Below are 22,841 nucleotides of genomic sequence, written 5' to 3'. Positions count from 1 at the left end.
TCAATTTTCAACAACAATCATACTAACCTAACATATTGATTAGCTACAAAAACATCAGATAATTGAATTAAACTCAGCAAGTAATCTGAGTCGAAATATAAAATAAAGAAAGACACAACATACCTTGGAGTCGTGTTCAGTAAATTCAGCTATTCGGTGCATATCAAATTTACTGATAGCTCCAGCACTTACTGGCTCTTTTCTGTAAGTAGACATACCTAACTTCTGTAATTATCTTGTGGATTAATATATTAAAGTGGAATTCAAATTTATTTATAATATAAAATAACTTATTCAAAAGGGATAAATACAAAGTTTTACAGGTCATGCTCAATTAAAAAAATGACCATAACTATCAAAATTTTCCAATACATGAATATTTTTTTCTATGAAATTATTGTATCATTTTCAAAGAAATATACTCAACAAATTTCTTTTTCTGGTAAGTCAAATAAATTTTAAAGTGTTTCTAACGATAGTAAGTATTAAGAAGCCTTTAATTTCATAAAATTGTAAAGTCACGTGGTTCACGTGACTTTTGAGCATATAAAGATGAAAAACCTGAAAAACACGTGCAAACACAAACTCGTGAGGTCAATCGATGCAAGTTTGCTTAAACTGAACACGCACACGTAACTTGAACTGGAAAAACAAATTAAAATTGTTATTTTCATCTTTGTTAGAAAATGCCGCGCCTTTCAAATGTAAAACATCTACGTGCTATAGGTAGGCTCTATGCTGGTCAGTCTGTGGTCACTGTTGCAAGAGCCTTTAATTGTTCACGCCAGACAATAATTAATCTTAGAATGAGAGTGCTTCAAACAGGAACTATTGCCGACTGCCCAAGGGCGGGAGCGCCACGTGTGACGTCACTCCAGGAAGATCAAGCAATACGATTACATCATCTTAGAAACAGATTTGTCACTGCAACCTCGACAAGTAGAGAGATGTTTGGTGGAAGGGTAACTGCACAAATTGTTCGAAATCGCTTGCAGGCTGCTGGTCTTCGAGCTCGGAGGCCCTATAATGGACAAAAATTGACACCTTTTCATCGCCGTAACCGACTTGTGTGGGCAACAAGATACATAACATTTACTCAAAGACAGTGGAATTCGGTTGTCTTTAGTGACGAATCTCGATTCACTTTGAGATTTGCCGATGGCAGGGTCCGAGTGTACCGCAGACGAGGTGAATGTTACGCTCAAGTATGCGGCAGAGAAGTTGACCGATTTGGTGGCGGCAGCGTCATAGTTTGGGGTTCTTTTTGTGCACATGGACGTTCTCCTCTTGTTGTTGTCCAAGGCAACTTAAATGCTGTCCAGTACAGGGATCAGATTTTGCAACCTGTTCTTCTTCCGTTTATGCACAGACATGGGCCTGGACTAACGTTTCAACAAGACAATGCTCGACCCCATACAGCAATTGATACCCAGAATTTTTTAAGAAATGCCGGTGTCCAAGTCCTGGATTGGCCATCGCTTAGCCCCAACCTTAATCCTATTGAACACATCCGGGACAAACTGGGTCGACGTGTTCATCAGCAAGTGAATCCACCCATGACGTTGCAGAACCTTCAACATGCTCTTGCTGAGCAGTGGCGACGTCTTCCTCGGGTAGTGTTTACTAATGTTCTGAGATCCATGAGAAGACGTTGTGTGGCAGTACGAGACGCTAGAGGAGGCCACAACCGTTACTAAACACTTTATTCCGATTGTTCTCCAAGTATGTGAATTTCATTTTGGGGGGTACTGTGACATCACAAACGTTATCAATGTCAAGGACTTTCGGCGAGACGTATTCTTGCTTTCTGTTGACGTCAAGGTCGTCTGTGCACAACATAACACTAAAATAGGTTGCCTTAAACCAAATATTAAAAATCTAGTCCCAAAAATCCTGAGTGTCAAGTTTTTAATTTGGCTGGGTATATGATCATTATGTCAATAAAGCAGGAGTATTACTGTTTAAAAATGAATACTTCTTATCAAACAAGCCAACAGTGAGGCTGATGTCCCCCGCCGAAATCCCCAAATAAATGGATGACACATATTAATTAATCGCACATCTATTTTTTTCAAAAGTATCGAGCAATCAAACTGATTATCAACTATACACTAAGTTTCATCACTCTCTATCAGACAGAATCAAAGTTATCTTGTCCCAAAGCATCGACCAAAGAAATTGATTATCTCTGCTTAGCTTTAGCTCGATATGTTAATCCTTGAACTCAAGTCAAGACGAACATTACATCAAGTTTAAACAGTCTACCTCAATTAGAAGCAGAGTTGTTATGTTCCAAGGCTTTGACCAATCAAAATGCTTATTGCTCCTTAGCCTAAGCAGACAATTCTCATCATCGAACTTAGTCAAGGTATTGATGTAATGAATTATACACCAAGTTTTATCAGTCTCACTTAATTAGAACTAAAGTTATCGTGTCCCAAAGCATCAACCAATCAAATTGCTTATCTCTACTTAACATAAGCAGAAAATGCTCATCTTCGCAATCTATCTAGGCATTGGCCTCATAAACACCTACACCAAGTTTAAACATTCTAGCTCAATTAGAAGGAGAGTTATTGTGTTCCAAAGTCTCAGCCAATCAAATTGCTTATCGCTCTGCTTACCCTTAGCAGAAAATGCTCAATATCGAACTTAGTCAAGGCATTGATGTAATGAAACTATACACCAAGTTTCATCACTCTCAATTAATTGGACCTAAAGTTATCGTGTCCCAAAGCATCAACCAATCAAATTGCTTATCTCTACTTACCCTAAGCAGAAAATGCTCATCTTCACACTCCATCAAGGCATTGACCTAATAAACACCTACACCAAGTTTAAACATTCTAGCTCAATTAGAAGGAGAGTTATTGTGTTCCAAAGTCTCAGCCAATCAAATTGCTTATCGCTCTGCTTACCCTTAGCAGAAAATGCTCAATATCGAACTTAGTCAAGGTATTGATGTAATGAAACTATACACCAAGTTTCATCACTCTCACTTAATTGGAACTAAAGTTATCATGTCCCAAAGCATCAACCAATCAAATTGCTTACCTCTACTTACCCTAAGCAGAAAATGCTCATCTTCACACTCCATCAAGGCATTGACCTAATAAACACCTACACCATGTTTGAACATTTTAGCTCAATTAGAAGGAGAGTTATTGTATTCCAAAGTCTCGGCCAATCAAATTGCTTATTGCTCTGCTTACCCTGAGCAGAAAATGCTCATTATCGAACCTAGTCAAGGTATTGATGTAATGAAACTATACTCCAAGTTTCATCACTCTCACTTAATTAGAACTAAAGTTATCGTGTCCCAAAGCATCAACCAATCAAATTGCTTATCTCTGCTTACCCTAAGCGGAAAATGCTCATCTTCGAACTCCATCAAGGCATTGACCTAATAAACACATACACCAAGTTTGAACATTCTAGCTCAATTAGGAAGAGAGTTATTGTGTCCCAAAAAGTGTGACGGACAGACAGACAGACGGACGAACCCATTTTAATAGTCCCCTGCTTTCTTCGAAAGGCGGGGGACAAAAATACTATTTGTGCAAGGTCTTAAATGTCAAACTTACCCTAGATTGCCAATTGGTTTTATGCTAAACAGACTGAGATCTTTAGAAGCTACGGCTAAGATATGATAGGACTTCCCAAAATTTGGTGCAAAAGCCAAATCATGTACAGAATCTGTTACCATTGATATGATTTCAACTTTTCTCCATTTTCTGTTAAACATTCAAATACTAATAAAATCTAGTGTATATAATTTAAATCATGTGGAATCATGCATGATTATAATATTATGGTTAATCCGTGAGGATCACACAAAAGGAGACATAAAAAATTCATCAAAAGAATTTTTGCAGATATGTCATTGATGGTAATTTATTATTGGAAAGACTTGTCCCCATTAAAAAAATCTATCTTACATGAGCTTGGATCTAAATGTTATGAGTTTTAAAATATTTTATCTGACTGACGGCTAGACCTAATAAACTTCTTGCATTAAACCAGCACAAGCAAAGATAGTTTGCCAGGCAACAAAACATACACCCACAGCAGCTAAATCGTCCGAGCAGTCGACAAGGGTTGTTGCATAATTATTTTTTAGTAGGTAATTGGGGGCATTTACAATACAATTTCATACAGATCAGATTATAATTTTTGTCCTTTGAGGGTTCACAAGGTTCTACAAACTGAGACAAGGGCCTTAACTCTGGAAGTAATTTAAAGAAAAGTTTGAGGTTTGAAATAAATTTCATACAGATCGGATGATAAATTTTGTCATTCGAACATTCACAAGGTTCTCAAAGTAAAACAAGGGCCATAACTAGACAGAGAGAGAGAGAGAGAGAGAGAGAGAGGTTTAACATCCACTCGACACAAACTAGGCCATTTCAGGACTAATACATGGTTGAATTTTATTTCAATAATTCACTTAGCAGGGAGAGGAAACCGGAGGACCCGGAGAAAACCCTTGAGGTTGGACAGGCGATCCTACTATTTGTCACGTACAACCACGCCAGTTGACTCAATAACAGACCTTATGATACAGCGCGCACGTGCTAACCATTCGGCCATCCAACCCCCCTGATAACTCGAGAAATAACTGACGGAAATTGCTGAAATTCAATAGACCTCTGTTTCACAAATTTAAATGATGCATATAAATTTCATACATATCTGATGATAACTTCCATCAATCGAGCATTAACAAGGTTGAACAAAGTGAAACAAGGGCCATAACTCGAGAAGTAATTATTGTAAATTGCTGAAATTAAATATGCTTCGTGGTTTCACTAATCTAAATAAAGTATATAAATGTTGTACAGATCGGCTGATAACTTTTGGCGTTAAGAGTGTTCACAAAGTTAAATAGGCTTCTTCATTTCACTAATTTAAATAATGTATATAAATAAAACACAAAGATCGGATGATAATTTTTGGCGTTAGCGCGTTCACATGGTTCAACAAGTGAAACAAGGGCCATAACTCTAGACATAATAAATTGAAATTGCTGAAATTGAATAGGATTCTTCTTTTTACTAATTTAAATGACGCATATCAATTTCATACAGATCGGCAGATAACTTTTGTTGTTAAAGCGTTCACAGGGTTCAACAAAGTGAAACAAGGGCCATAACTCTAGATGTAATTAACAGAAAGTACTGAAATTCACTAGGCTTCTTCGTTTCACTAATTCAAATAATGGATATAAATATCATACAGATCGGATGACAACTTCTGTTGTTGGATCGTTCACAGGGTTTGACAAAGTGAAACAAGGGCCATAACGCTAGACGTAATTAACAGACATTTCTGAAATTCAATAGGCTTCTTCGTTTCAATAATTTAAAGGATGCACATAAATTTCATACAGATCGAATGATAATTTTTGTCATAAGAGCATTCACAAGGTGCAATAAAGTGAAATTAACAGAAATTATTGAAATTAAATAGGCTTCTTCATTTCAATACTGTAAACAATGTGTATCAATTTCAAAACAGTGGGATAATAAATGCAATCTGTAGAGTGTTCACAAGAAATTGTGGACTACGGACCTACGAGGGCGACGACAATATACAACAACATTTCCACGTGGGCGTATACAAATGATCATTTATGCACTATTGATAATTAGCATCCCTTTTAACTCTGTGCCTTGTGGGAAATTTTATCCAGAAAGTGCACACTTCCATCTACTCTTCATCTAATGGCCATGGGTTCTTTAACATGTGCACCAACGTATACTTGGGGCACTGCTCCTTCGAAGGCTCTTCGTCCAGCACCACTATCTACGGCTCGAGGAAATCAGACTATAAAATTCTGAGGCACTTTCTTGACCAACACAGGATTGAACTCGCAATCTTCTGGTTAGTTAACTAGCGCCTTTATTACTAAGCCACAGTGCCTCCCACGACGAAGGAAATAATATGCCCAATTTCCACTGTCAAAAATACTAGTATGTCAATTTTACCTGTTAGCATCACTATATTCATAGATATGAACTTTACCCCCTGCCGTGGGACTAGGATCATCACTACCTACAGCTATCATAGGTAGATGGGATCTGAATTTGGAAAACAAAAACAACATAAAAATAGAAATAGAAGTTTGTTTCATTAAGTTTAAATACATAACTTTATTAAATTACATTTACATGGTCTCAATTTATTATCAAGTTTAACATGCATGTTAGATTAAATCTTTGTCGGCTGCGTGGGTAGTACAGTGGACTCACAAGAAGGATGTCCCAGGTTCAAATCATGGTTTTGGCCAAGAAGAACCCTTGGAATTTTTCAATCCCTGTTCTCACTTATCAGGAATGGCACCTGTGGATCTGGAAGGAATGTGTGTCTTGTCCTTGTCATCTGGTGGCTTGCAAAACCAGGGTCATGGATTGGTAATGGATTTAAAAGATCATTGGCTGTTTGATTTAAATAAAAGTTTGTGGAAACACTTAACTGTAGAAATAATAATCACAATCAGGGCCGGCAGAAGCAATTCTTGATTGGGGGGCTACCATCCTAGGTCCTTAGATGAGGATCCAGGGGCCACCTAGGCCCCGGAAGCTCTTGGGGGTCTAGATTGTCGGAGACGCTTTCTGAGCGATTTCTGGCTAATAAAATTACTCAGCAATGAAGTGAAATTTTATTTCTTTTCTAACTTCCTTACCATGAAAACACAATCTATAGTGGTTTAACCCTGTGATGCCGAACTTAACAAATATATGCATAATAATACCAAGGCTGTGGATACTCTAGAGGTATTTTGATGAAACTTACAATGTAAGTTTATTATCAAAAGATCTCGGTTCCTTTCGATATTGGCGCATATAGGACCCTCACTTCCTAGATTAAGGCCCCTGATTGTACGAACAATCACATTTTAGTTTGTGGACCCTGTAGAAGTAATAGTTTTTATTTGATTGTAAAAACCGTTCAATTCTATCAGCTAATAATTTTTATTCGATATTGACGAAACTTTAAATAGGTCTATCTCCCAAAGATTTCGGTTCCTTCGAAATTGGCATGTATCGGACTGTAACTTCATGGATTATGACCTCTGATTGTATGAAAAATCATGTTTTTAGCTTATGGACACTCTTGGGGACACAATTTTCATCCAATTTTGATGAAACTTGAAATGTATGGTTGGTTCCTTTCCATATCGGATTCTAACTTCCTGGATTATGACCCCTGATTGTGCGAAAAATCACGTTTTTAGCTTGTGGTCCCTCTAGAGGTTACAATTTTTATCCAATTTAAAAAGCGTTCGAATATATCACTGTTACACCTTATATACGGTTATATTCACGTTTCATGAAAAAAGGACTGTGCTGCCCAACAAAATGACCACTCCCCTAAAAGCATGTAATGCCCATGTTAGATCTAAATATTAAGGGCACCTGCAGATTTCGCCAAGATGTAAACAGTGCTAGCGCCAACCCTAACCCAAGATCTATCCCTTACCCTAACCCACAATCACATGCGCTAACCCTGTTTACATCTTGTGACCTTGACGATATCTGCCGGTCGCTTTAATATTTAGATCTGACCATAATACCACGGTTGTAGACCATCCAGAGGTTTGAATTTTTTATCCAATTCTGATGAGAAACTTTAAATATATATATTTATATCCCAAAGATCTGGGTTCCTTTCGATATTGGACCGTAACTTTCCAGATTATGACCATTTTATTATACGAAATATCACATTTTTAGCTTATGGACCCTCTAGAGGTCATAATTTATATCTTATTATTAAACTGTTCAAATATATAATTGTTACACCATACTTATTTCCTCAAAATCAGACCAAAACTTCCCCGTCAAATAGCCACTCCCTTTTATGAAAATAGAATAATAAAAGCATGTAATACCCATGTTGTGAACCATCTAGAGGTCACAATTTTATCCGATTTAGATTAAATTTAAAGCGAGTATCACTAGTTCTTGGGTTAGTTCAATTTTCGTGCGCATCTGCTCCTGCCTTTTACACAAAGTATGAAATATGAATAAAGTTTGTGAACCATTCAAAATGAAACTTAAACTGTGTGTTAAGGATCAAAAGTTCTTGGGTGAGTTCAACTTTAGTAGCATCAGATCTTACATTCTAGAGCAATAGCCCCTGCTTTTCATGCAAAATTTGAAATATATACGGATTTTGTAGGTCCTCCAGCGTGGCTACCATTGTTGTCCAATTCTGATGAAACTTAAATATGTTAAGGATCAAAAGATCTTGAATGAGATGATGAGCTCGATTGATTTTACCTCTTCCCCATCCATTTCTTGCAAAATGTGGGCATATGTTGCATGGCAACTGCTTGTTTTAACTGGTCATAACTGATAGCTGTGAATTATCTGATGGATAAGGGACACAGAGAAAGAGTATAAATAAAACTCTATCCTGTCGTTTTTCTAATTACCTAAGATGTCATACATGTAGATACAACGGATGTAAGACGAACTTGAAATACAGATCGACTGTTTAGTTATCTAATAGCGACCCTCGCAACCTTGGGTCTCTTAACCCAGGGATAAGTATGAGCATAGCAGGGTTTTATTCTTCTGAAGTCTACCTTCTAGAAGTCTCACTTCTATGTTAAAATCAAGCCTCTCTGTTTTTAATAGAATAGTTACTTGCCAGCAATAACCTGGATAAAAGAGTACTTGCGAACAAATTAAAGCCCCCCCTCCCCACCAGATTCATAATGATCTAAGTAAAGCGTTTACATAACATTTAATCCCACTCCATTCATTTGAAATTATTATCTAAATCTTTATCTTTAACCAATCTTACCTAAACATGGATGGATTCCATGCCAAACAACTACAACTAAGACCACATTGTATTTCATGTTGTAATGACCATTGACTGAGATTCATCACATCATGAGCTTCATATATTCTAACAACACAATCAGCAGAACATGTTGCCTAGAAAAAAACAGACTTTAATGAATATTTTGGTGACATAAATTGTCCAGCTACACAGTAACAAACGTTTAATACTATACCAATCTGTAATGTGTACATGATCAGAATTAACCTACACGCCCCCCTCGAAATCAGTATGACGTACAAACACAACATCAACCAATCAGATTTAAAGCGATGCTATTTTCTCATATAACTTGTCTTGAGAATGCTATAACATTACACCAGATGAATACTTTCAATGATCTGGGACAGTGAAGGGATTTTGCCTGCATATTCCGGACATGTCCGACGCTATTTCCCAAGCGTCCTAAATTGTCCAACCTGGAATATGCCCAAACAGACATTCACATTTAAAGCATTCACAATTCAAATTGCTTATCTCTGCTTAGTCTCATCATCAAACTCAAATCCAGATGTTCACCTAATGAACATCTACCCTAAGCTCATTAGAAGAAGCAGAGTTATTGTCTTCAAAAAGGTGAGATGGGTGGACGAACGAACCCATTATAACTATTCTGCACTGAGCCTAAATACATTGGTCATGGTATGTTTATTCAATAAAGCATAACAATTTAAGAATTTCTGACACTAAAAATTTTTAGTTTTGAAACTAACTGCCTAATGATACTCAATTAACAGTTAATCTTACCAACAATAATCCTAAATGTCTAGGAGCAAACTTAACATCAGTAACAGAGGTTCGGCTATCTACCAAGCTCGTTCTTCTCACCCAGTGTGATTGTTTGCCTTCTCTTGACTGTTCACCTAGTAATTCCTCCCAGATTGCTGCAGTTCGATCAAAAGAGCAAGTAGCTATGACCTGACCAAATTCTGGATGGCACCATGTTACTCTCCAAACTGATCCACTGTGTGCCTGTGAATAAGATGGAAACTCAAGAAATCAAAATTTGTTTCATTACAATGTTTATTCAACTATTTATTCAACTATCAGCCTTCATAACCTAGCAGTCCTCCTGAGTAAAAGTATGGTAATATTATAATAAATTTGGTCAAAGACTTAAATCTGTAGAGTGAGTACAAGAAAGTGTGTATTGAGTGATAGACATGGTTGACAACAATTTATGATCAGTACTGATCACATAAACATCTTGGTGTATTTAAATCTAAGTAGAATGTTTAATCTGCACTTGATCACATACCCACTCAGTATATTTTAACACTTGCATATCGGAAGCCCATCTTTTTATCTCAGAAAGTGTTGTACGTCTAACTCTTCAGAAAGTTTATCAACTTGTACATCAAGCGCTCAATGTTCGCGTGCACATGACCTTTGACATCACGTGTGCAGAAATTCCTAATCGTCGAGCTGTTGATTAGGGGAACCCTTACATTTTTGTCCTGAATACGTTTCATGAGTGTTTTCGGAGAATCCAGTATATTTCTAGTAAGATTGGATATCTCTACTTTCCATATATACCAAAATTACGATACTTTTATTGGAAATAACCACCCGATAAATACTTTTTTTGGAACCCATCTTTAAATCATAAAATACACACTCAATATATTTTAACACTCATTAATCAGAAAATCGGGCACTCATGTGAAATATAAAGTAACACAAGATGTTTTTATTTTTTTTACACAAGTTCTGCAGGGCTCATATAGTTTCAGTTTACACAATGGGTTCATAAAAGTTGAAGATTATGTGAAATGCAAGCCATCAGTCTAAAGTTGTTTCAAGTGAGTCATGGGGTGAGTGAGGGAGGGAAAGGTTTAATAAGTGCATTTTAGATCATGAAGTCTGTGAGTGAGTCAAGTGGCATGGAAAGGTTTAATAAATGCATTTTAGATCATGAAGTCTGTGAGTGAGTCAAGTGGCATGGTTTTTATTCCCTGCTTGGGTTTTCTTCGGGTCCTTCAGTTTCCTCCCACTGGTAAAGACTTACGTTTAGAGCTGACCTACTAAAGACCCCTACATGCAAGCAAATTATCAAAATAAAATTGAACCATATATTAGTTCCAAAATGATCTAGTTTGTGTTGAGTAAACCCCATTTCTCTTTCTCTTTCCAAGTGAGTTATACAATTCAGACATGTTACATGAAACTTGACATTTATAATTATATGTGGGCTACAATGTAACCAGTATTTACCTTCCATGCAGCTGTACAATTCCATTGGTCTTCCTCATCACAATCCCAGATCTACAGTAATAAATAATTAGCTTGTATTACCATATCACATCATTCAATTAGGTTAGCATATGATAAATGATCTTTTCTGAATTTATTATTTTATAAAAGTTTGGGTTTTATAAAATGAGGTGTAAAATGAAGGGAGTAGGAGCACCTTCATAATCCTTCAAGTGATCTTGTTCTCCTTTGAAGACCATTTCATCTCCCTTAATGTTTAAATTGTATGTTTTAAAAAAAAAACACTTTGCCAGGCAAGATATGCCCACATTTTGCAAGAGATGGATGGAGAACAAACTAAAAAAAAAAAAAAGCAATTTTTCATACAATCAGGAGTCATAAACAAGGAAGTTATGGTCTGAAATGTGGGAATATAGAAATGGACTGAGATATTTGGGATATAAAGATATAGTTTAAGTTTCATCAAAATCGGATAAAAATTGTCACTTCTAGAGGGTCCACAACCTTGGTATTACATACTTTTACAAGGAGCGGCCATTTTGTCCGGCAGTTTGGGTCAAATTTTTACGAAATTCGAACTCGGTCTTCATTAGGGTGTAACGGTGATATATTCAAACTTTTTTTTTAAACGAATAAAAATTGTGACCCCTAGAGGGACCACAAGCTAAAAACATGATTTTTCGTACAATCAAGGGCAATAATTCAGGAAGTTATGATCCAATATGCGTGAATATCAACAAGAACCAAAATCGTTGGGTTAAAACCATGTATTTCAAATTTCATCAAAATCGGATCAAAATTGTGACCTCTAGAGACTCCACAACCTTGGTATACCATATTTTTACACTATTTGCGTACGAGGGGCGGCCTATGTTTTAAAAAAAAAACACTTTGCCAGGCAAGATATGCCCACATTTTGCAAGAGATGGATGGAGAACAAACTAAAAAAAAAAAAGCAATTTTTCATACAATCAGGAGTCATAAACAAGGAAGTTATGGTCTGTTTTAAGTTTCATCAAAATCGGATAAAAATTGTCACTTCTAGAGGGTCCACAACCTTGGTATTACATACTTTTACAAGGAGCGGCCATTTTGTCCGGCAGTTTGGGTCAAATTTTTACGAAATGCGAACTCGGTCTTCATTAGGGTGTAACGGTGATATATTCAAACTTTTTTTTTAAACGAATAAAAATTGTGACCCCTAGAGGGACCACAAGCTAAAAACATGATTTTTCGTACAATCAAGGGCAATAATTCAGGAAGTTATGATCCAATATGCGTGAATATCAACAAGAACCAAAATCGTTGGGTTAAAACCATGTATTTCAAATTTCATCAAAATCGGATCAAAATTGTGACCTCTAGAGACTCCACAACCTTGGTATACCATATTTTTACACTATTTGCGTACGAGGGGCGGCCATTTTGTCTGGCAGTTTTGGTCCAATTTTCACAAAATTCAAACTCAACTGACATGAAGCAGTGATATATTCAAAAGTTTTTTTAAATCAGATAATAATTGTGACCTCTAGAGGGACCACGTGATTTTATGTACAATCCGATATGAGCAAATACCGAAAGGAACAAAGATATTTTGGTTATAAGCGTGCATGCAATTAAAGTTTCATCAAAATCAGATGAAAATTGGGACCTCTAGAGTGTCCACAAGCTAAAAACATGATTTTTCATACAATCAGGGGTCATAATCCATTTCTAATCAGTTATAGGCTATGTTCAGCAAAATACACGAAGAGTCTGGATTGAATGGCGTCTTTGGCCATTAAACTTTAAATATTCGTGTGAGGAGTTTCACAAGTACCGGTACCATATTTCTTGTCTCCGATTGCTGGGAATGGTGTTTTCGGGTTTCTAGTTTTCAAAAATTTTCGAGCGAGGGGAATTTGTGTGCCAATTTTAAAATTTTCATTTTGTCTTAAATATTGGATCTTAGAGCCGAACTTTTAACAGTATGATAACAACATCAATGTTGATTTTAATTGACCAGTAAGCCGTGTTTGCAATGTCAAAGACTGTGGATGATATTGTATTGAACTAAAGACTTGGCTCCTTTTATTATATTTAATACATATATTATAACTGACAGCAATTACAATACACAATGTATTCAGTGATGTCACATGAACATTATGACAGATGTCATCATTTCCATCAGATTATTTCACCTTAACACTGTGGTCACTTGAACATGATGCCATTCTTTTCCCATGGAAGTCATATTTAACATCATGAATCAAATCTTCATGTGCCATTGGAAAGGTCTTACTGCCACTGGACCTGAACATCGTGATTTTCTACTTTTACTTTAGGGAGTTTGGCTTTAATTTTAGTTATATTTCAACTCCAAATTTACTAAATTTTAATTCTATATTCAATTAATTGTCTCCAAATTCCTGCATTGTTATTGGATGAAGATGACTAGCTTGCGTCTTCTCCTGAGCCTCAAAGCCAACAAGTCATCTTTCACTTTTTTGTTTACAAGTACAGTTTTATGTTTAATATTATCATCCTATATTCTGTCCACATCGACCATTCGTTCCATTTCATCCTAGGTCAGATTGCCCGTTGTATCATTGCAATATTTTTTATTAAATAGACACGCTAAATAATAAAAAAAAATGCTTTATCGTGTAAGGTATTAGCAGTATTATTATCGGTCGTGCTATTTTGAAAGAAACCTTTTACGTGATGACTTTAGGTGTAGTCGTAAACTGAAAAAAATATTACAAGAGTTTTGATTAAGCTATTTCTATGAAATAGCATATCTTAACCAATCAACATATATTACACAAAACAGAGTTGGATATCAACCCGGAAGTGGAATTAGACAACCGGAACTTCTACTGTTACATTTAGCATGAAACGACATTTCTCTTATCTTAGTTCTTAAATGAAATATGCACTAAAAATAGATACATATCTATATCTATCTGTTTTATATACAGGTAAATCCATGTAGTAGAAACCAGATGAATGGGTAATTATCTTATTTAATACATAATAAATAGGAATAGGTCTATGTCGGCTATGTACACTAGGCTTGACTAGGCGTTACAAACAAAATATCGTTGTGTTTTTCTAGCAATCTATCTGCTAGTAGGCTAGTACTAGCCATCAAAAAATAAATCATTGATGTTGATGGCCTCAATAAGAAACAATGCTTAGATCTATTTAATACAGAATTATATATAGGCATCGCACATTTGTTTGCGCAACCTTATTTCGAAGAATGCAGAGAAAAAAAATCCTCTGCACAAACAGGGGAGACCCTCCTCTTGACACGCATGCCAATTGCCATGTGTTTTGAAGACACTTTTACCACCATAATTTGCTATTAATATTATGGTAAGAATAACTACATTTACTGATGTTTTACTGATCCTGACATGCTAAAATGTATAAGGTAAACCCAAAACAGTTGTAGATAAAGTTTGATTGGTTTATGTACAGTTTAAAAATAATTGTTTTATGAACTATCTATAGTCTAACTTGAGCATTGTAGAACATAAGAGAGAGAGAGAGATGGGGTTTAATGTCCACTCGACACAAACTAGGTCATTTCGGGACTAACATATGGTTTAATTTTATTTACATAATTTGCTTGCGCGTAGGAGTCTTTAGCAGTGGGAGGAAACCGGAGGACCCGGAGAAAACCCACGAGGTTGGACAGATGCCCCTACTCCCTGCCACGTACAACTGGGGATTCGAAACCACGCCGGTGGACACAATGACAGACTTTACACATGTATGATACAGCGCGCGCACGCTAACCATTCAGCCATCCAACCCCCCATAGAACATATCTTTCTCTTTGTTGTTGTTGTTTAAGCTTACATGTTTCTTTTTTTTGAGAATTTCAAGTAAAGATGTTATAACCAACCTGCTGGCTAATTAGTAATTTTAGTAACAAAAAATTTTAGTAGTAATTTTAGATGTTAAGCCCTAACAACTGCAAATCACAACTTGTAATCTGCCAATCCTAGCGCTGTAATGTATATATATACTGGTATTTATTTACTCTTATATTCCACAATCTTTATATTGTGTTTTTAGTTTCAGCTTGAGTAGAATTTTTCTACCATTTCCCTCCCAAGATTTTATTTAGAATAAAAGTTTGCAGGGTAAAATAGAACTACTCTTATTTTGATATTAATATTTTCAGACAATCTGTTTGATGTTTATGAATGGAAAAACTGAGCAAGATGCCTGTGACAAGATTTCATCGGTATCATGGACAGAATATTGATCTTTCTCATGATAGTATGGTGGCTTCGAGAGAAACAAGCTTTGCACATGCTCTAACCTTTAGTGAACACCCATTAACACCAGGTGAAATATTTTTGGTTGAAATTGAGAAAAATGAAAGAGGTTGGAGTGGACATCTGAGAGTAGGACTTACCCAACTTAATCCAGGAAATCGGTTTGAATTACCACAGTTTGCCTTACCCGACCTTGCAAACTTGGGTAAATCATGGATATTTGCTGTGACAAAGACACATAATAGAGTTGTACCAGAAAATCAGGAGCCATACAAATCTGTTATAAGAAACTCTGAAGTTATTCATACCCCGCGTGGATCTTTTAGTAGAAATATGTTGTTACCTATCAGTAGAAATGGTGAACCGTGTAGTAATTCAGACAATAAAAGTACTATTTTACCTACTGATTTAGGTAGTAGGATAGGTATAATGTATAAAGTTGAGGGCAATGTTGCAGAAATGCATTTTATTATTAACGGTGAAGATCAGGGCCCCTCTTCAAATACTATCCCATTACAAGGTGGACCATTGTATGCCGTTGTTGATGTGTATGGTACAACAAAACAAGTACGAATAGTCCAGTTATATGGAGGTAAATTCTTATTTATTAAACTACATACCAGTATTTGTGACCTGTGCTGGCTAAATGAGTCGGAATGCAAAAAAATTAATATTGGGCTACAGACAAAACAAGTGAAAATATTGATGTGGCATATCATAAATTAATCAACTGGGTTAAACCCGAAACTTGTCATTGAAAAATATTAATCAATTGTCATAGATTAATGAGTAGTTGATTTCTAATTGTCAATGAAACATGTATATATAAAACCTTTCTCAGGTCATTATTTACCCTGAATAATTAATCCAAGTGCCAGCGGTGATTATTTGACATCTTGTTTCATCTTAAAAAAAATCATTTATATTGATAGTTGAATTTCATTTACTGTGGCTTTATACGGCATATGATTCATGAAATATACAAGCATGCCTAATTGGATATTATTGTTTCAAATTTTTATCAGCAAGGTTTGGAAACATTAGAACAAGGAAATAATCGAAAAGCTACAAATCTCTAGTGAGATTAAGGGAAGTTATTCCCACAAAAGTTATAATATATACAAAACATGGGTTACTAAAGTATGGAGTATTCACAATCACATTTGTTCTAAATTGTAACACTGTTATAGGAAATGTTTTTATTAAAGGACTAATTAGCAAATAAATTGCCTGGTTGCTATGTGATTTTGTTTTGGACCATACATGTAGCCTACCAACATCTTTAACTTGCTTTTTCTCAAAACTTACTTTCCTGACTTGGGCAGCTTTAAACAGACACAGCTCAGTCAATTTTTGTCCGAATCAAACCAATCATACACCATTTTGAAGGTATTGAATTGGAGAATGTGAAAACAACAACTCAATTTTCAAAACTATGCCAGCACAAGCACAAGTCACATTTATGTTTGGTAAGATAGTTCAACAGATGAAAACATAACTAAAATAAAGGTCTCTGCACATCAACGAGTGTGTCACCGATGACAATATGTTAAAAAGAACAGATGGCTCACACCTTACCGATTTCTTGCCACTGATATTTCAGCCACAAGAATTCACCATTGCCTTCATGGTAATATGATGATGTTTGTTCAAGCATTCACCTGTAAAGTGATTGGTTTATACAAACTTAAACAAACAAATTGAGCAACCAGACCTACTTGTAGTAATTTGTACTGCTTTTTCTGCCAAAATATAAATTTTATTAAATGAAACCAGTCCCATCGCTTATCTTAATAACATATCATAGACTCGTGTTTTCAGAGATCCATTATTTTTATTATACGCCCACATTTTCATGTGGACGTATATTGTCTTCGCCCCTGTCCGTCCACAATTTTTTGTGAACAGTCTACAGGTCACAATTTTTATTCGATTTCAATGAAACTTGAAATATAGGTTTATCACCCTGCATTGGCATGTATGATATCGGACTGTATCTTCATGGATTATGGCCCCTGATTGTACGAAAAATCACGTTTTTAGCTTGTGAACACTGTAGAGGTCACAATATTTATCTGATTTAGTTTAAACTTGAAATGTATGTTTATAACCCACATATCTCGGTTCCTTTCGATATTCGCACCTATCGGACCATAACCTCCTGTGGACCCGGTAGAGGTCTCAATTTTTATCTGATTAAAAAACGTTACAATATATCACCGTTAAACCCTAAGGATGGTTGAGTTCGAATTTCGTAAAAATCGGACCGAAACTGAAGGACAAAATGGCCGCCCCTCGTTCGCAAATAGTGTCAAATTATTGTGTATCAGGGTTGTGGACCCTCTGGAGGTCACAATTTTCATCTGATTTTGATGAAACTTGAAATGCATGTTTATAACCCACAGATCTCGGTTACTTTCGATATTTGCGCATATCGGACCATAACGTCCTGAATTATGGCCCCTGATTGTACGAAAAATCACGTTTTTAGCTTGTGGACCCACAAAGATCTTGGTTCCTTTTGATAATCGCGGATACCCGAACTTAACTTCCTGGATTATGGCCCCAGATTGTTCGAAAAATCACATTTTTAGCTTGCAGATTCTCTAGAGGTCACAATTTTTTTCCGATTTTAAAAACCGTTTAAATACATCACCACTCCACCATAATGAAGGTTGACTACATATTTCATGAAAATCGAAATGAAACTGCCCAACAAAATGGCCGCTCTTTGTACTCAAATTGTGTAAAAGTGAGTAATATGAAGGCTGTGGACCCTCTAGAGGTCACAATTTTTATCCGATTTTGATGAAACTAAAAACATATCTTTATATCCCGAAGATCTCTGTCCCTTTTGATATTTGCACATTTCAGGCCATAACTTTCTGGATTATTGCCACTGATTGAACAAAAAGTCACGTTTGTTTTTAGCTTGTTCTCTATCCAACTCTTGCAAAATGTGGGCGTATCCTGTCTGGCAGTCGCTGGTTGACTGAGGGGGGAAAGTCCTATTACAAATTCTGGTTTTCAACACATGAAGAACCCATAAATTAACTGATTTGTTGTGTCTGATAAAGATAGACCAGTTTATCATTTATTGGATTTCATGATAGAAGAGAAGACAGGTTAATATTGTTACCGGTAGATACATGTATGAGATTTTAGTGTTTGTAAAATGCCAAGATTAAAAAATTATGTGTCCGTCCACAGACTACAATAATGTTATTTTTGTTTAAATTTTTTGTTTCTTTTGTCTGTCAATCATTTGAATAGCGTGTGGATTACCCAATTTATCAATATTGCATTTGTGCACAATTTTAAAATTTGAAATGTGTTTTCATTGATCATATTTTTTTATTTTCAGTAACTTCATTGCAAAATGCATGCCGTGATTTACTTTTACAACTTGTGAAAAAAACAGATATTGAACGTTTACCATTGCCCAAAAAAATTATACAGTTTCTCAGATATGAACTATAGTCAATAGTGGAGAAGTAGTACAGAAAACCTAGCCTGTTGTACAATAGAGACAAAAACAAGTGTTTTGTGCCCGTGTAATTTTAGGAATGTTGTGCTTTAAAGAAATGGAATCACATACATGTTTTCATACATGTACATGTTGCATGTACATCTTTAATCATACCATAATTAAATGATATTTGACTTTTGAAATCACACCAATGTACACACCTATTTAATTAAGTCACTTTTCAGTTACATTTGAGTGGGAACATGTGGTGAATTTGACCAAGTATAAGTTCTAATTAATGTTAGCAAAGTTCATTTTTTATAATTATACATGTAAATGAGTTTTTATTATAATGATTGGAGTGTTAAACAAACTGATAAAAATGTGATTGAGTTATATGATCTATTGAAAGCGACTCCAAAATTTCGTTCAGAATTTAATGATAATTTAATTAAGTATGATTCATGATATAATGTGTTGCAAATGAAGGAATTTTGCCCATATTGTGTGTTTCCAAATATTCAATAATTGACAGTATTTTGTCACACTATGGTAATTATATGAGAATTACATGTACATGTAGTCCCCTTTTACCACTTGTATTTGTTTGCATCTGCAGTAAGTAAATGTTGATATACATGTACATGTACTATTACAGTGTATATCAAAATATAATATCCAAAGCTCCTAATCAGCCAATATCTAGTTTTTCATGGCCTAAGCAGTTCTAAAATGTTCAAAAATTAATTATTTAACATTCATTAAAGATACATTATGGGAAATTAGATAAAGAGCTGGCAGTTCTCAATATAATAGTTAAAAACTAGATACTGTAAAGGGAATTTGTTAAAAATTTCAGTCAAATTGATCCACTATGAACCAAGATTTTAGCAATTGAATTTTCGGTCTAGCCTCGATCATCATTACTAAAGTCGGTAGGATAAAAAACAGTGTCTCGATTATCCATTTCATGATTTAATTATGAATGGAAGTCGAACAGCAAATCGGAAACTAATCCAATAAACATAGCAGCCTAGCGATGCCATGGAGAGTTGATTATGGTCTGGATAAGTTACATGTAGTTAATGTCTAATTAATAATTTAGATAACATTTCAGGCCCAAAGAAAGACCTGCAATAGGCAGATTTAGCTTTTGCATAATGTATGTTTAAGAAACCAAATCAAAATATCAACAGTAGGTAATATCTCAAATTGGACAATCAGAGGCTTTAATTATATATGTATGTGTCCAGTTTTTCGAAAGTAAGAAATTAATTAACTCTTTAATATTTAAATAATAATCTGGGGTGGCTTAATTTTAGAGAAATTGTGAGAAAATATAATAATTATCATCAACTGTGACTTTTTCCTTTAACTTCAAAATCTACAGTCAAAAGAAGAAATCATGTTTTTTTCTGTTATCTGTTAAGTAATTGGGAGGGGGCGTCCTAAATATTGGAAGTCACTGGCTTTAGCCACATCAGCCCCGATCATAATCCATACCACTGGTTAAAAAATAATACTATTTTTGTCAAAAATATTTTCTCCTGTATTAATATTATGTCCCGACTATCTACATGTACTATGCTTATATAGGTATAGTTTCATTAAATTATCTACATGTATGTTGGTTTAGATTTGGTGGGGGTCGAGTGGTCTAATGTATGCACTTTAGGTCACAAGGTCTGTTATTGTGTCAACTGGCGTAGGTGGATTTTCTCTAGTTAACACTCACTGCTAAAGATCTAGCCTACCTGCCAGTGAATTATTGAAATAAAATTGATAGTCCTGAAATGACCTGGCTTGCGTCCCAAGTGGATGTTAAACTGTATGGTTTTGTGTATCTCTCTCCACAAGGATTCACACCTTGAGTTTCAGTTTGATCAACTTGCCCCACTTACATCAACAAGATTACATTGTAACATTTTTTTTTTCTTATCTATCAAGTTGTATTTAAAGCAGTGTACTCGGGAGCCATGGTAGCTAAGTGAGTGAGACGCTAGCTCGCTAGTCTGTAGGTACCAGTTTTGATCCCCGTGTTGGCCAAGAAAGTTCATCAGGATTTTGCGGAGTGGTTTCCCCTTGTCAGTGAAGCATGATGGAGGGCCTGACAAGAACAACTGTTTAGTCATTTGGATGGGATGAAAAACCAAGGTCCTGTGTACACATTGGCATGCACATAAAAGATCCCTTGGAAGTTGGAATTCGATATAAGAGTAAGCTGTAGCTTCCCTGTCCAGCAAAAATTTCCATCATAGTAGGTGCTACACTCACTACACTGTATGGCGGAAGCCCGTCTTCATTAGCCTAGCTGGAGCAAAACAGTAGGACATTCAACCCCATTTCATTTCATGGTACTCAGTACTACTTATCCATCAAACCTGTATTGACTCATACTGATACAAGTCACAACAAACCAAACAGTAGCACAGACAATAAATGTACATAAGAAAATGTAATTTCAAACATAGTTCTAAATTCAGCATTTAATGCTTTTAGCGATCACTCCACGGACCAGAATTTTCCTCTCATAGATTTGGCATGTGGTATCAAGTATTCCTGAAAGTAACTAGTATAATTAGCTTACCATGCGGTCCCCAGTAAAAATTCCCCAAATATTAAAGATAGTCACCTAAAAACTAGTGCAGCAGCTAACTGCATAACAACATGGAAATCGTTCAAATGTGGATTTAAGTATCAAAATTGACTCAAATACTCTTTTCGGAAATTCCCTCTTGTCAGTGATGCAGGACGGAGGACAGGCAAGGACAACTGTCTAGTCGTTCAGATGGGACGAAAAACAGGTCTTCTGTACACAGTGGCATACATGTAAAAGATCCCTTGACAGTTTAGAATTTGATATAAGAGTAGACTGTAGTGCCGCTGTCTGGGCAAAATTTTCCTCATAGCAAACTGTATGCCCGTCTTCATTAGCCCAGTTCGGAGCAGAACAGTACGGCCTACTCTTATATCGAATTACAACTGTCAAGGGATCTTTTACGTGCATGTCAATGTGTACACAGGACCTCGGTTTTTCGTCCCATCCAAACGACTAGACAGCTATCCTTGTTAGGCCCTCCATCCTGCATCACTTGCAAGGGGGAACCACGCCGGAAAGTCTGGATATAATACCAAGGATGGTGAGAAACCACTGATTACTCGCGCTGCACTTACTTGATCCGCCACGAGTGCACGCCAATATGTACACGGGACCTCGGTTTTTCATCCCATCCACATGACCAGACAGCTGTCCTTGTCAGGCCCTCCATCCTGACAGCCACCACCGATTGGTCCGGGAAAATTACAACATTCAGCAAATCAGTCAGAAATTTCTCAACGTTTGTGGGGTAATGGCCATTGAATAGTTGTTTTCATTAGATTGTTTATCGTCGCCTTAGAAAATCTGCGGCATATGAAATGGGGTTTAACGTCTTACTCTTATATCGAATTCTAACTACTAAGGGATCTTTTACGTGCACGTCGATGTACATGTATACTTCGGACCTCGTTTTTCCGTCTCATCCGAACAAATAGACAGCTGTCCTTTTTTTTAATTCACACCAACAAATATTACAGTAGAAATTCATCATACATAATAAATACATACATTGTTTTTTAAAAAAATTATTAAATGGTTAAAATATTTTTTTTTGGTAAAGATTTCTTAAAATATATGAGGATGTTAAAGTATGTGAGGGTGTTTTTTTCTTTACCCACTTAGCCACCGTGGCTCCTGAGGCATATGTACAGTGCTTGTTGAATTAGATATTCCAAATTTATCGGATAGTGTAGTGCATGGGAGAAATGGATCTGGGGTAGCAATTTATATGCCACAGAAACACCATTGCTTGTTTTGGAATTGTAACTGGTGTGCGACCATAGCCTTGCTCTCCTAACTGTAATTCTGGTAATCCATGGAGCTCGTTAATAAAGTTACCAAATACGTTACGCATTCGTTAAACGAAAGTGTGGTTTAAAGTCTTCTAAGGATTGTAAAGGGAATGTAGCCTATGTTTTGCATAATA

General features: G+C 35.9%; 2 protein-coding genes across 2 annotated transcripts in view; one reads left to right on the top strand and one right to left on the bottom strand.

Moving 5' to 3' along the window:
- Positions 1–13,887, bottom strand: part of LOC126814489 (nucleoporin SEH1) — a 31,878-nt gene extending 17,991 nt beyond the window's left edge. Inside the window, exons 1-7 of the mRNA XM_050539654.2 lie at positions 13,254–13,887; positions 11,071–11,121; positions 9,604–9,828; positions 8,815–8,951; positions 5,988–6,080; positions 3,585–3,734; positions 124–202 (exon numbers count right to left, since the gene is read on the bottom strand). Of these exons, the coding sequence (XP_050395611.1) occupies positions 124–202; positions 3,585–3,734; positions 5,988–6,080; positions 8,815–8,951; positions 9,604–9,828; positions 11,071–11,121; positions 13,254–13,373 (855 nt within the window). The 5' untranslated portion in view covers positions 13,374–13,887. The remainder of the gene's footprint in view (positions 1–123; positions 203–3,584; positions 3,735–5,987; positions 6,081–8,814; positions 8,952–9,603; positions 9,829–11,070; positions 11,122–13,253) is intronic.
- Positions 13,888–13,926: 39 nt separating this feature from the next.
- LOC126814496 (neuralized-like protein 2) lies at positions 13,927–22,506 on the top strand. Its single transcript, XM_050539673.2, has 3 exons — positions 13,927–14,065; positions 15,251–15,939; positions 18,712–22,506. Exons 2-3 carry the CDS (start codon positions 15,273–15,275, stop codon positions 18,825–18,827), a joined length of 783 nt encoding a protein of 260 aa, XP_050395630.1. The 5' UTR covers positions 13,927–14,065; positions 15,251–15,272; the 3' UTR covers positions 18,828–22,506.
- The last annotated feature ends 335 nt before the right edge of the window (positions 22,507–22,841 follow it).

This window comes from Patella vulgata, chromosome 3 (genome assembly GCF_932274485.2).
Source record: "Patella vulgata chromosome 3, xgPatVulg1.2, whole genome shotgun sequence".
In the NCBI taxonomy this organism is placed as follows: domain Eukaryota; kingdom Metazoa; phylum Mollusca; class Gastropoda; family Patellidae; genus Patella; species Patella vulgata.
The sequence above is the reverse complement of the archived record's forward strand: the minus strand, read 5'-3'. Positions and strand labels throughout refer to the sequence as shown.